This window comes from Rhineura floridana, chromosome 9, assembly GCF_030035675.1.
Source record: "Rhineura floridana isolate rRhiFlo1 chromosome 9, rRhiFlo1.hap2, whole genome shotgun sequence".
Taxonomy (NCBI): Eukaryota; Metazoa; Chordata; class Lepidosauria; order Squamata; family Rhineuridae; genus Rhineura; species Rhineura floridana.
Window position 1 is genome coordinate 62,395,381 of NC_084488.1, and position 15,627 is coordinate 62,411,007.

Genomic DNA, 15,627 nt, shown 5'->3' on the forward strand with positions numbered 1-15,627 from the left:
TTCTTGAGTGGTAATGAATTATATGTAAATATTTCTATATTGTCAGGTGCTTAAAGGTCATGATGATCATGTGATCACTTGTCTACAGTTCTGTGGTAACCGAATAGTCAGTGGCTCTGATGATAATACATTAAAGGTTTGGTCAGCAGTTACAGGAAAGGTAAGCCAAATATATTTAGTGTGTCCTAATAAAATTTATCTTAAATGTATTTACCTGGCTCAGACATACATTTCCAGCTTCTGAAGCCACAATGAGCATTGGAGTTGCAGGCTACTTCCTTCTCCCCCCCCCCCCGGTAGATCATGGTTTGTTTTAAACACAGCTTTTTGGGGGGTGGGGGAGATGAGGTGCTGGTACTCATATCATGTTAAAAGTGCCATCGGTGCTAACATACTGGTGAGTACCATTTAAAAAAAGCACTAATTTTAAACCAGAGTTCCCCATTAATGTCTGAGCTGGGCTATTGAGTGTTAACTAATAATGGTTAGTTGTAATTCTTGAATTCTGTTACTTGGACTTCATCAGAAAAAAGCATCTAAAAGTATTTGGGCTGGGTATGCCTCCAGCAAATCAATTATCACAGTGTAAAATTATGGGTTGGATCATAGAAGGGCAGTTTTACACCTCATGGTAGAGTGTTGCTTGAAAAAAGTGAAACCAAAATATACCCTCCCACAGCTTACACAACTTCTTGTGGGTGTTTTAAGAAGTGCTACAGAAATTATTTATCTCAGCACTGCATGAACTCCTGTGCAGAACAGCAATAGTGATTATTTCTCTTCTGCTCGCAGTTTCGTGGATGGATCCAGCTCATGGTTATTATATGTCAGGATATTTATGTAGTATTCTTACCTCATATTAACTATTATTTTAATCTATGATTGTGAGAATGTGATTTTGGTTGTTTTATTTTTTTATGTTGTATTGTAAGTCACCTTGAGTGCTTTGGCAGAGTCGCAGCTCAAATATTAGTAATAATAGTGGTCTTTTGACAGATATTTTACAATGGAATTATTTGTCACATGTATTCCAGTGAGTATCAATATACGTTTACAATTTCTGTGTCTCATGTATAATTTCCCAGCATGTCCCTTCCCTTCAGTACAATCCAGTTTATGCCTGCTGTGTTCCATGGGACTAATTCCCACATAAGTGTGCATAGGGTTGCAGCCTGTGTTGCTCTGTATACTTCAGTAGCAGGCAGTGTGGTGGAGTGGCACTGCTCTGCTGGTGCATTTACACTGTGCCAACCTTGTCACCCCCTCACCCCTCTACCTCCCTATAAGCAGCAGCTATGCAACTGACTGGAGGTCAGGTGAGTGGCGATGCCCACCTCACCATACACTACTGGTATACTTACTGGGAGTTAACATGCCTAGGATTAGGATTAGGATGTTGGTCTCTGATCTTTCTCTGCAGCTCTACATGAGGTCCGCCCTGCTTCCCTCCCCAAGGTCCATGTTTGGAGCTGCACTTCAGACAATTTTGGAACCTCAGTACTATTGCCATGGTTATTCCTGGCAGGTGGGGTTGCCAGTCAAACTTAAAGCTGTGGAGGAGATTTGGGGCTGATTGTGATTATTTATACGTATGCATCTGCTGCTTCCTTTCAATAAAACCCTGACAGGAAAGCTGTTGCTTTGTGTAAAATTGAATATTCCAGCTAAAACACATATTTTTTCAGTGCGGGTATGAGGGCAGCTTTCTCCTATTTTTTCTTTCTTTTTTTCTTTTTAAAGCTCAGAAACAGTTTTCAATTCTCTGTATAAAACAACAATAACTACGTTTCATCATTGCTTTTTGTTTCTCCATTTTATAAGAGTAATATTTGAATTCTGATATGATCACTTGACAGCTTAGTAACTTCTTAACAGCTTATAGAGTATCATTATGTGAAATAATATGAAGAGTTGGGTAAATCATCTATCTTTTGTTACCTGTCATCTTTGCTAAATGGTAACCAAGACAAATGCTTGCTTTCAGTGTTTAAGAACACTTGTTGGACATACAGGTGGAGTTTGGTCATCACAAATGAGGGACAATGTAATCATCAGTGGATCTACAGACCGAACCCTTAAAGTGTGGAATGCAGAGACTGGAGAGTGTATACATACATTATATGGGCATACCTCAACTGTGCGTTGTATGCATCTCCATGAAAAAAGGTAACTATCTACAATTGTAATATAGGTAGTTCTTCAACTTTTCTGTGCTTTAAATAAGAGCAAGTTAATTAAGATTCATTTGTAACAAACAAATCATTCTCTGAAACAGACGTTTTATATAAATATAAGCTTCAAAACTTAGTTTGCTGAGAAAATGTATGTTGCTGTTTTTGTTGTTGTTGTTATTTAATTACATTTCTACCACGCCTTTCCTCCCAGGGGAAGCCAAGGTGGCAAACAAGGAACAAACCACCTAAACCATCTTAAAAGTAAAACATCTTTAAAACACCAAACTTTAAAAACATCTTAAAAAGCAATTCCAAAACAGACGCAGACTAGGATGAGGTCTCTACTTAAAAGGCTTGTTAAAAGAGGAAGAACTTCAGTAGGCATCGAAAAGATAACAGAGATGGTGCCTGTCTAATATTTAAAGGGAGGGAATTCCAAAGGTTAAGTACCACAACACTAAAGATCCACTTCCAGTGTTGTGTGGAACAGACCTCCTGATAAGATGGTATCTGCAGGAGCCCCTCACCAGCAGAGCCAGTGATGGACTGGGTATATAAGGGGGTAATATGATCTTTCAGGTATCTTTCAAGCTGTATAGGGCTTTGTACACCAAAACCAGAACCTTGAATTTGGCCCAGCAGCTAATAGGCAGCCAGTGCAATTCTTTCAGCAGTGGGGTAACACTTTGACAATATCCTGCCCCAGTGAGCAGTTATGCCACCACATTTTGCACCAGCTACAGCTTCCAGACCAACCTCAAACTCCACATGGAGTGCACTACAGTAATCTAGCCTGGAGGCTACCAGTGCATGGACAAGAGTGGTCAGGCTATCCTGGTCCAGAAATGGCTGCAGCTGTCTTACCAGCCTAAGCTGATAAAAGCACTCCTAGCCACTGTGGTCACCTGAGCCTCTAGTGACAAAGATGGATCCAGGAGCATCCTCTTTCAGAAGGAGTACGACCCTATCCAAAGCAGGCAATTGACCAGTTATCCAAACTCGGGGACCACCAACCCTATTGGCCCTCATCCAGCCCACCAGGCAGGTGGTCCAGGATGGACAGGCAGCAGTCCAGGTTGGCCTCTCCTGATTCAGATATTATCATCAGCATACTGCTGACACCTTGCCCCAAATCTCTTGATGACTGCTCTCAAGGGCTTCATATAGACTATTTACAGCTGCTGACAAACTCTGGGGGTGCCAGCAGGCTCTTCTTATGTTCTTAACCTGCCATCCACAAAATGAATGGAATAATAATGGTAGGCAGTGTGGTGGAAGGTGCCAGACCCAAGCAGAGTATAGAAACCAGTCCCAGGAATGCTGAAGCAAGAATGCTCCTCTGGTCCCGAATAATCATCTTCACCATTTCACAGAACTGCAAAAATCAGAATGGAAAAGTTTAGAATGCAAACCAAGAGATGCTTCCAACTGAGAATGCATGCATAGAATCATAGCGTGGAAAGGACCTTGAAACTCATCTAGTCCAACCTCTTGCTAATGCAGGAAATCTACTACCACAGCACCCCAAAAACGTGACCATCCAGCCTCTCCTTAAAAACCTTTAACAAAGGAGACTCCACCACCCTCCAAGGAAGGAGATTATATAGCAGACTATCCAATGCTAAAGACTTAGGTAGTATTTTTTCAAAATGTTTTTCAAGATGTTTTGCTATTCCAAGCAACTGTGCCACATGATCCAAGAGATGCCCCCAATAGCCTCTGTGACGTTGCAAAGGATCTTGGAGTGCACTTTTTTTATTGGGGAGCGCCCATAGATTAGTGAGACCATGGAGAGCCACTGCAGGTTTAGAGTAGATGGACCACTGGTTTTACTTAGTATTAGGCAGCTTCATGTTACTATATTCTGCACCATTAAGATATTTGCTGTCTCAAGTAAACACTTGGGTTGCCTGCGAAGAGCCCTGTTGGAAAAGACCAAAGGCCCATCTAATCCAGCATCCTGTTCTCAAAGCAATCAAACAGATGCCCATATAAAGGCTACAAGCAGGACAGGATCACAGCAGCACTTTCCCACTCACATTCCTCAGCAACTGGTATTCCACCTCTAATCATGACTAGTAGCCATTGATAGCCTTATCCTCCATGAATTTTTCTAACCCCCATTTAATAAGTACATTAAAGGTAGTGGTTCTCAAGATGGTCTAGTCTAGAAGCTGTTCTCCTAATTTGATATGCCTGAAAGCTGGCTGAAGTCACTGGTAAGGAACGTGCAGCCTCACTTATTCAGAAGCATTCACTTCTCATGTATAGCTTTGATCAAGGCTGATTTCTGACATTTAACATAGACTCTGTGGCTGAAGAAGTCTGAGCCATATGAATCAACGGCTGCATTCTTGACTGAAATTCACCTCTGATTCTAAAGTGCTTTATTTAACTTTAGTGTGAGCTTTGTCCTTAACTTGGGATAGTCTCTGGGTAAGTTATTTTGAGACACACAGAAACACAAAGCACAAACTAATCAAGTGTATGAGCAGCCCCACTCATTTTATAGTTCTCTCTCCTGGTTTGATTCTTCTGATGCCTGTCACCCATGTCGTCACCAATGATCAGTAACCCACTCCCCATTCCTTTGAATTTCTAATCATCCAGATGCTGCGTGTGTTTCTAAAACCACTAAGTTAAATGATGCTATGTCCTCAATGGCAAGGTAGGCTAGAAGGTGGTTTCAGTTATCTAATAACTTTTGCATAATGGTATTTCAGAGCTTTTGAGTGAGTCAGATGTTAAACAGAATGGGGGACAAGATGGCACCTTGCGGCACCCACAGCACAGCTGCAAGGGGGATGAAAGACAATCACCTAATGCTATTCTCTGAGAATGACCCTGGAAATAGGATCAGAACCATTGTAAAACAGTGACTCTGATACCTATCTCACCAAGTCGGCTCAGAAGGATACCATGGTCAATGATCAAAACCTGCCGAGAGATCAAGTTTGAATAACAGGGTCACACTGCTCCATCCTTCTCCTGATAAAGGTGATTCAGCAGGGCGACCAGGGCCGATTTAGTTCCATAATCTGGCTTGAACCCAGATTGGAATGGGTCACGATAATCTGTTTCATCCGAGAGTATTTGCAATTGCTGCACCACAACCTTCTCAAACACCTCCCCTTGCAATCAGGCAGTAGTTATCACAAACTAATTGGTCCATGGTGGACTTTTTCAGGAGTGGTTGGACCACTGCCTCTTTCAGGGCAGCTGGGACCATTCCCTCCTGTGAAGACATGTTGACCACACCCTGGATCCACTTGGTCATACCCCCCCTCAGCAAGCTTTAATAAGCCAAGAAGGGCAAAAGTTGAGAGGACATGTTGCTGGCCACATCATCGCAAGCAGCCTGTCCATGTTATCAGGCTGCATCAACTGAAACTGATCCCAAGAAGTTGCAGCAGACGTTGCACTGCACACGTTACTGGGGTCAACAGCATATGTGGATGGGACATCCACATGGCTACAGAGACAAGCATCTTCACCCTTGAAGTGCCTTGCAAACAATTCACAGTGGTCTAAAACTCTGTTTCCTGGAGTTGATGTTAACAGACCCCGGACAATATGAAAAAGCTCCACTGGATGGATATTTGAGGATGCAATAGAGGCAAAGAAGTGGGCCTTCTTCACTGCCCTCACCACCTCACAGTAGGCACGGCTATGTTGTTCTACTCATGCCCGAACAACCTCATAGCATGTCTTTCACCACTTGCGCCCTAGTCTTCATCTGTCCTGGTTTATTATTTTTTTCCACTGGTGTACCAAGGTGCAAACTGAACTCCACAATGCCAGAGAGGGCGCTCAGGGGCAACCATGTCAAGAACCCAACATGTCTCATTGTTCCATAACGTGACAAGGGCTTCAATAGGGTCACCTGCTCTAGCTACTGGAAACTCCCCAGGGCATTCAGGAATCCACTGGATTCCATTAGTCTCCAAGGGTAGACCATTTAATCTGTCCACTACCCCTGCAGGGGGAGGATCAGAGCCATATGTCCAAACTTCACTAGGAAGTGGTCTGACCATGACAATGAGGTGACAACTACCCACTCCCCTATCTCCAGACCACCCCTTCCTCCATCTGGAGCAAAACCCAAATAGAGAGTGTGCCCTGCCCTATGCCCTATAATAGTTTTGAATTGGGGTAGTTAGTGAACCTGTAATCTTCATAGGCTGATTACTCTGTACCACTTAAGCAAAAATATTAAAGAGGAAACACATATCTAAAGGTGGGACCTGCATTTGTGAGGTAATAGTAATGCTGCTTAAGGGAAGACATTAACAGTTCCACTTCATTTCTAATATACTTAGAGGGTAAATGTATGCATGTGAATCTGAAACCTTACTAACAACAACTTGCTGTTGACAGGGTTGTCAAATGGAATGTGGTGAGCAGCATTAGAAAACCAAGCTTACTTCAGTCTTAAAATTTGGAGCCAGAAGTTTGGAAATAAAGGTTGTAGCCACCATATCTGTCAATATGAATGATTTAATTAATCACATTTATACATAGAACTTACTTAGATAGCAGTCTGAACTAAGTATAGTTAAAATGACCGCATAAAACTAAATGCAGCGTTTGTTTTTCTTTTTTTTCCCCCCTCCTAGAGTTGTCAGTGGGTCTCGAGATGCTACCCTGAGAGTTTGGGACATAGAGACAGGCCAGTGTTTACATGTTCTGATGGGTCATGTAGCTGCAGTCCGGTGTGTACAATATGATGGCAGGAGGGTTGTTAGTGGAGCATACGATTTCATGGTCAAAGTATGGGATCCAGAAACTGAAACCTGTCTACACACCTTGCAGGGGCATACTAATAGAGTCTATTCATTACAGGTAAGCTTATTGCATCTAACGCTAGTAGTCTTCAGTATTTCACTGGGAGTTATGGATGTCTAACAGAATATTTGCTGAGCAGGCAGAAAATAATAAAAGGGAACCACATTTCATGGATCCTTTTCTCTTCCTTTGTTTGTTCCACTGGTCTTTTTAATTACTTTATAAGCTTTAAAGAAAGAGAACATGGCAATGTGTTCCTTCAATTCTGAGAGAGCAACTTATGCTAGCTATCTTAGTTTTCCTATTAGGAAAGGTCAATTTTGTCCACATTTATCCTGTGTTTAATTAATTTAACCCTTGCCTTTCTGCCCAGATGGGTGTGCAAAGTGATTTGCAATCATAAAATCCATAGTCCAAAATTATCCAAAACCAAACTCTTATTGACCAATCTCTGGTTTTGTTTTAATCATGGTTTTGTTTGCTTTTAATGGTATTTTATATGTATTTTTTAAATATTGAATATTGCCTTGGGGCAGAAAGGCCATTTATTAAAATAAATAAAACAGATCACAGATTTTGGCTTAACAGAATAAGATGTTTCAGTACACTTCCTTAAAGGCCAGTAGGAGGAAACCACACATGGACCAAATGGGGAAAGTATTCTGCAGCTGAGGTGCCATTGCCAAAAAGGTCATGCTCCTTGTCTCACTGAGCATGACTCTACCAAATTATCTTAATGCATTGGGAGGCTCATATCTGAGTATATGCTCTGCATGGCACCTTGGGCTCTAGCCATTTGGTGATTTAAAGGTTGATACCAGCACCTTCAGTTTATCTTAAAGAAATGGCATGTGGCCCATGTAACTAATACTGATTAATAATTGGAATGGGGAGAAGGATAGCTTTGATCCAGTGTTACCATGATTTTATTAGGTTGTTCATAAAGATCAGGAAGCAGAAGCAGTAAGCATTATTTTCCTACTCATTTATCTTTAGAGTATTGTTTGTTTAGAAAGATCAGGTAGCAGAACCAGTAAACATTATTTTCCTACTCAATTATCTTTAGAGCATTCTGAGAATGTGGCAGTAAGATCTGGATAAAATTCTCTTAGCTAAATAATGATAAATGTTATTGAAGGAAGGAATATACATCTATTAATGCTAAATAATTACCTGTGTTTAAGGTGACCAAGCAACTGTTGTTGCCATTATAGCTTATTATGGTATAATACCAAAGAGTGAAATCAGGTATTATTAGAGCCAGGAAGTGGGGGATATAAAGAACTATTTTTGTTGCTATAGTACAATGTCATAAAACCATGAAAATACATTTCCTCCAAATAAATTGTGTTATTGGCTTTTAAATAAACTGGAGCTCAATATTTTTAGTGAAATCTAGACACAAAGCATTGAGAGAGTTCATTTAGTAATTATAGACAATTGGATTATAGCAGCTTTATGTTAATTGTTTTCCTCTTTCTTGCATACATGCTTAAAATAAAATACTAAAATATTTAATATAAGTATAGCTTCATTATTTTGCATGATATGTTCAAATTGAATCTTTAAGGTCATAGATTATCTCAACTTGAAAACAGATCAAGCTAATGATTCTTTAGTGTTCCATATATAAGACTGAGGGCTGCTGCTTATGTTACAAAAAGGAGGAAAAAAGGAAGGCTATGTTAGACATGCTTCCTCTTTCTCTGCTTCTGATGTATTGGGCAGAGTAAGACTTGGTGAATCCCTTGTGAAGTTGCATTGTTCAGGCTTTTTAAATGAATGGTGTCAAATTGTGCAGTTTTTCTTTTCCTTAGACCTGGATGCTGCTCTCAAAAAGCTTTATAAGATCATGCTGTATAGGTGCATTAGCTCAAGGAATGCTTGGGTTCCTTGAGAGTCAGTGTGATAGAGTTGATCAAGTGCATTGTGGAACTTCTCTCGGGAAGATCCAGGTTACAGTCCATACTCAGCTATGAAGCTCACTTATAGGTCACTCACTGCCTGTTATCCTAACCTACCTTTCAGGTTGTGAGGAGAAAATTAAGTGGGGGGGGGGGATGAAACCAAGTATATCGCTCTGCATTCTTAGAAGAAGAGTGGGATAAAAATATAAAACATGAAAATGAAATTAATGGATACAACTGTTAGTTAATGAAAACAGGGTTGAATTAGTTTCCAGTATTAGGCTTTGGTTCAAAAGGATCCTATTAAAGATGATAATTTTCATTTTTTCCATGTATAATACTTAGCATTAATTGAAATTAGGATCATAAGTAGTATTGATGATCACTGCATATAGATTTGATTGTTATACTACAGAGGGAGAATGACAGGGCAAAAATACTTAAAATAAAAAATGGTATGTTTTGGCACAGGTAATTAAACAGTAACATTTAGCATAATTTTAATAGATAAGTAGAATAAAGCATACTTGATATAGGTAAATTCATTTCAACTAGTAAATTGCTTGGCCATGTCTTTCATTGTCTTGATTTTTTGAGAGGGGGTTTAGTACTCTAGTCTTATATGGATTGAAAAAAGCAGAAGAATAAAGAGCAGTTCTCAGAAGGTATGCTAGAACTGCTAGACTAGACTTGCATGCACATTATACTTAATCATTAAATAAGGTTATAGGCCAGTCATAAGTACAGGATGAGTTTCACTCACTTACAGAGTGAGTTTCACTCCTCTTTGCTACTGCCTTGGGGAAACGTAGCTTATTTAAACACTGAAGTCTGACTGAAAGTTACTTTGCTATGTATGAAAATTTACAAATGCACTACTTTAATTATTTGATGCATATAACAGCCTTCAACTTAAAATTTACAAAAGCCTATCCTTTCTTCACTGGTTAAAATTTATAATTTGGGTTTAATAAATTCAGTGGATTGGTTCTAAAGCCTGCCTTACTTTTGGTTCTACTCTAAATATGACTAAAAGTGGATATTGCCCATTGGAAATAAATTTGTTTTTTGCTATAACCTCAATTTAATTGCTTCTTTGAGAATATTATTCTCAAAGTTGTTCTCAGAATTGTTGTGTCACATTCCATAAATGTGATGCAGTGTAACAATTTAATCAAAGCTTCATTACTAGTAAAGAAGACTACATTTAATAATTCCATTTGTTTGAGGGTCATTGATATAGAATATTTCCTATTGTGGTAATAAACATGGCTTCAAGAATGTACAAATTCCATCAAGGGTAGTGAACGATCTTCATAAAGATGTATTGACATTTATTTAACTAATCATTGTAAGCTTCAGCTGCTTCTGGTTCTCCGCAAGGTGGTTGTCTGTATTTTGGGGAGAAACACACTTGTGCCTGCTAGGTTGAGATACAAATAGAACAAGAATACAAAGTTTTAAGTGGGGGGGGGGTTCCCTGATGTCACAGCATGCCTTTCGATCTCACTTTATTATTGGGCAAGGGCAAGTTACATTTAATTGATTAGACTACAGATATAAACCAATTGACGTGTATATCCCTATTAATAGTCATAATAATCTTTATTGACGGACATTATTAAGTAATAATAAAGTAACATACAAAGATGTTTTTCTGCAACAAACAATTATTCTTAATTAGCCATAGAAAATTAAGTGGGATACAATTGCGCTGTGGATCATGCTTATGATTTATTTATTATTAAATTTATATCCTCCATTCCTACCAAAGGGAGCACAGTCCTACAAACAAGTGATAAAACACCGAAAGCATATTGAAAAACATCTTTAAAGCTATTACAATAGAATTTAGGGAAATGGTTGTGCATCAGTATCTAAGGTATATCAACTACTTTAGCCATAGCCACTTGTTCCAGGGAAAAGTGGAGTAGCTTCTTGGAGCAGTTTGAGTCACAGTGTTGTGTACATTTGGATAACAAGAAATTGCACCAGATAAGCTGGATTTAGGCAGTGGTGAAAAATCTTAGATTAATTTACTCTGTCTGAAAGTACACCATTTAGAAATCAATAAATGTTTATATTTTTGACATATCAAGCTATGGATGGAGTTGTAGAAGCAAACATAATCACAATCTTTACTTTTTTAACATTTAATATAAATTTATATTAATACAGTTCACCTTTTCCTCCTTAGTTTGATGGTATCCATGTTGTGAGTGGGTCTCTTGACACTTCAATCCGAGTTTGGGATGTGGAGACTGGAAATTGTATTCACACATTAACAGGCCACCAGTCATTAACAAGTGGGATGGAACTCAAGGACAATATTCTTGTCTCTGGGAATGCAGATTCCACAGTAAAAATCTGGGATATCAAAACAGGACAGTGTTTACAGACGTTGCAAGGTAAGTTTCTCATAGCCTAACATAATTAAGTCCAACATACCATAGGGTAATGCAGTACTAATGACTCTATGCATGTCGTTATAAATTGAGATCTGAATACAGTGAAGAAGATGGTTTCATTGACAAAGTATCTGTCAGTCTGGTAGGCAATGAATATGGAAAAACATTTCCTCCCATTTGCTTTCTCTGATCTCTGCTTCTGTGGTCTTGCCTTGCTTCTCTTTTGCTATCATTAGTTGATCTGTTCTGTTGTGATAGTGGTTTTTTGTTGGCAGGAAAGTTATAACAAATGGCAGCCAGATTGGCTATTATACCAGAAAAGAAGTAACTAGTTTGTCCTAAGGAACTAAATACTTAGCCACTGGAGATCTTAGAATTTTGAGGTCCATGAACATCCTATCTGAACTGAAATTGCCCATCTATGGTAGTATCCTAGTTCTCTCTGGAGTGCTTTCTGTCCGGTTCCAGTTGTTATCTAAAAGGTAAAAATGGTGATAGAGCAGCGGTGATCGTAGTTTAACTCCATGATGGACCACTTTGATTCCACTACTCCCCAAGTTCTTTCCAAATTTGGTTTTCCTAAAAAAATTAGTTGCTAATCAGGATAGTATGCTCTAGAGATTCAAATGAGATGTTGCAGGTACAGAATGTTTGAATGTCTTGGAAGCTTTCCGGCCATGCTGCCTATAAGGTAGGGTATTAATTAAAACTGGAGTTTTCCCATTTGCTACAGCATAAAATTAATATTAAATATAAACTTTGGTTGAAGATTTTGGTTGTAGCAGTGATCTAAATGTATGGTCTTTACTTAGTACTTTGAAGAAAAGAAAGGGACAGAAATCTTAATATGTTAAAGAGAAGAAAAATAAAGCTCCAGAATCAAACATGTTGTGAGACTTATTCTATTTCTTTGTTCTTAGACACCATATTTCTGTGAACTAACTGTATCAGTGACTATGTACTGACTTATTAGAAATGTTTACTGCTATAGAAATAGCCTGAGATAGTTGGAAAGTTGGTCAGGTTATTTAATTTAATTTATTTAATCTAATAAACCATAATAATTTGAAGAAAATATAGTCATTAAATGAGCAAATTGGTATCTTTATTCAGAAGTTATTGAGACATTCTAGTGGCTGGAGGTTAATTGGGAAGTCAGACAGTACAATAAGAACATGCTGCCTATTCCTATAAATCAAAAAGAATGATTTCATAGTAAGTTTGGCATTTAAAAATGTGAAGAGTGGGAGCAGGATAGGAAAATGTTAGTGTTCCTTTTGATTATTGTGTGGGCATATATTCATAGACATGTATGCATATTTCTTTCAGAACCAGCATTTAAAAAGAAATGTTTATTTCCTTATTTAACACATCACATTTGAAGAATATTCAGGCTGTTATCCATCAGTTGTTATGGAAAGTCCATGGTGCAGCTAAGAAAAATCTGCTTATTCTCAAATTTGACTCTTTTGTTGAGGTTCAGTTATTTATGGGGATTGATGTAAAATGAGGAGAAAATGTCATTAAGAAGGCAGTCTTGCAAATAAGAATCAAGGGCATGTTTGCTCTTTGCTTGCTTTGCTCACGCACACTGGTCCATCCTTCCCTCTTCCTTACCACTGCTGCATGGTTGCTTTCTCATACCTGAATGAAAGAACATACAGCTGCCATAGTGATGTATTGTTTTTCCCTAGCTGGAAAAGCACTATGGATGGCTTTCAAAAGACAAAAGAACAGCCTGCCCTATAGACGCTCCTTCTACAGCCTGCATAGCTTTGCAAGGTCATCCTCAGATAAAATGAACAAACACTGCCAGCCTGTTTTAACCAAGCCGTACTATGATGACTCTCAGTCTCTGTGTTTACTTTTTGCTCAAGAAAGCTGTTGCCATATATCATGGTTCCCCTGTCCTCCAGGTGTAGAAACTGCAGCACTATGACAGCTGTTACTCTAATATTGGTCTCTCTCTCTCTTTCTCTCTGACAAGGTGTTTTGAAGTGGGGAGTACTACTTCAGTTACTTTTTTAGCTGCTGGCAAATTTCCTTGTTTTTTTGTCTTTAATCTGTTAAAGAGACATACTTTACCCACTAATGTTAACTTTGTTTGCTATTTTGTTGCTGTTGTCATTTGCTCCAGGTCCCAACAAACATCAGAGTGCTGTGACCTGTTTACAGTTCAACAAGAACTTTGTCATTACCAGCTCAGACGATGGGACTGTGAAACTATGGGACTTGAAAACGGGTGAATTTATCCGAAATCTAGTTACATTGGAAAGTGGGGGGAGTGGAGGCGTAGTATGGCGGATCAGAGCCTCCAACACGAAGCTAGTTTGTGCAGTTGGAAGCAGGAATGGGACTGAGGAAACCAAGCTGCTGGTATTGGACTTTGACGTGGATATAAAGTGAAGCTTGAAAAGATTATTTTGTCCAGAAATGCAAATGATGTTCTATCCTCCCTCTCTCCCTCCCTCTGCAAAAAGGAAAAAAATCCCTTGTCCTTGGTGGTGCAGGATGTTGGCTTGGGGCAACAGAACCTAAAGACCTACAGACTACAAAGGAGAAGATACAAAGTTGACAAACTGTAACTGACAAGAGCGGCATTTACTGTCTCATTACATCAAACGCTTCACTTTTGAATGGGGGCAGCTTTGCAAAATATGACTTTCTAAATCAAGCCAGGTGCAATTATTTCTTTTATGGTTTTTTTCTCAGTGCTCGTTGAGCATTGTGGAAACTTTAAAAGTTGTTGCAATTCTTGTTAACCCTGTTCTTTTACCACAGAAATCTAGCAAGGAGCTTCATACCTCCATTATCAGTTACCGATTGTCTTTCAAATAAGAGAGCATCTGTGACAGCAAAGAGTCCTTTCCATGTGTGGAAAAGCTAAAATCTTACTGTGAATTGTTTTTGTACAGTTTTACAGCTTTTTTTATTTTGCCAGCCATTGCCAATGTCAATCACAGTATTAGCCTCTGTTGATCTATTTACTGTTGCTTCCATCTATATTCTTCAATGCATAAGTTGCTCTGAGGTGGCAAGTTGTCAAGGATTCAAGGATTCTTCAGATGGATTTATAGATTATGCTGGTGCTAGAAGTAGGTCTTCAACTATGGGATTGTTGTCCCACCCCTGTACTGTATTCCCAGTGGCCAAACTTATTTATGCTGCTAAATGAAAGGAAAAAAGCAAATTATTTTTATTTTTTTTCTGCTGTGACGTTTTAGTCCCAGACTGAATTCCAAATTTGCTCTAGTTTGGTTACGGGGGGAAAAAAGACTTTTTGCCACTGAAACTTGAGCCAACTGTGCCTCTAAGAGGCTGAGAGCAGAAGGGTTTCAGACAATTTAGAGTGAAGTTTGCTTGCAAGTAAAAAATTGAGAGTGTGTGCACAGCTTTTCTTTTTTTTCTGGACAAAAATTAAAACACATTCCTTAGAACAAAGCTCTTGCAGCCTGTTCTGTGGGGAAACGTTTCTTTGTGAGGGCTGTGGTGAATGGAATAAACAGACATAATGAAACTGACAAGATATTTTTTTAAAAAATACATACAAAAATGAAAATAAATTGCTGGTCAGTCTTTGTGTTTTACAGAATTTGAGAAGAATAACTGTTACAGTTTTATGTTGGTGAGGAACTGACAAAGCAAAAACTCTTTGGTTTTTGTGGTAAAGTTGTCACATGAAAAAAGAATGAAATTGTCAATTAGTTTGCCTCATTCTCCAAGAGCCACAACTCAAGCTGAACTGTGAAAGTGGTTTAACACTGTATCCTAGGCGATCTTGTTTTTTTCCTCCTTTTTTGGTTTATTTATAATCTGATTTTTTGTATGAAATCAGATTTCAGTTTGTTAATTTTAGTTATGTAACAACCTGACAGGATGGAGGAAAACAACCTTTAAAGGGATTGTGTCGATGATTTGATCCACTTAGAAATTTTATTTTCTTATAACTTAAGTGCAATAAAATGTGTTTTTTCATGTTAATATGTCTTTCTTTCAATAACTTTTAATGTTAGAATATTAGTGTGTTCTCATATTCTCAGGCTAGAATTGGACCAAGCATAGGATGTGACAAACACATAGATTCTGAAAACAGTCAGTTTTCAATTTTACTGAAAGAACATTAATACACAGATGCTAAGTCTTTAATGTGCTTTTTCACATGACACTTTTTAATTTTTTTATTAAATTAAAATTCTTGTGTTTTTCATAAGACACTTTTACAAAATTTAAGGACCTGTGGGGAAAACTGTCTGAGAGCATCTTTTTTCTCACTCTTTTTCTGATGGTTGGTACCTTGAGTTATCATCTTACTTGAATTTATCATGCTTTCAGTACATGAAACAATTACAGATA

The 15,627-nt window shown here is 38.5% G+C and overlaps 1 protein-coding gene across 2 annotated transcripts in view; it reads left to right on the top strand.

Moving 5' to 3' along the window:
• FBXW7 (F-box and WD repeat domain containing 7) overlaps positions 1–15,255 on the top strand; it is a 208,945-nt gene extending 193,690 nt beyond the window's left edge. For both annotated transcript variants that reach the window (XM_061584622.1, XM_061584623.1), the window contains 5 exons: positions 47–160; positions 1,985–2,166; positions 6,791–7,016; positions 11,064–11,274; positions 13,412–15,255. In XM_061584622.1, the coding sequence (XP_061440606.1) occupies positions 47–160; positions 1,985–2,166; positions 6,791–7,016; positions 11,064–11,274; positions 13,412–13,680 (1,002 nt within the window). In that variant the 3' untranslated portion in view covers positions 13,681–15,255. The remainder of the gene's footprint in view (positions 1–46; positions 161–1,984; positions 2,167–6,790; positions 7,017–11,063; positions 11,275–13,411) is intronic.
• The last annotated feature ends 372 nt before the right edge of the window (positions 15,256–15,627 follow it).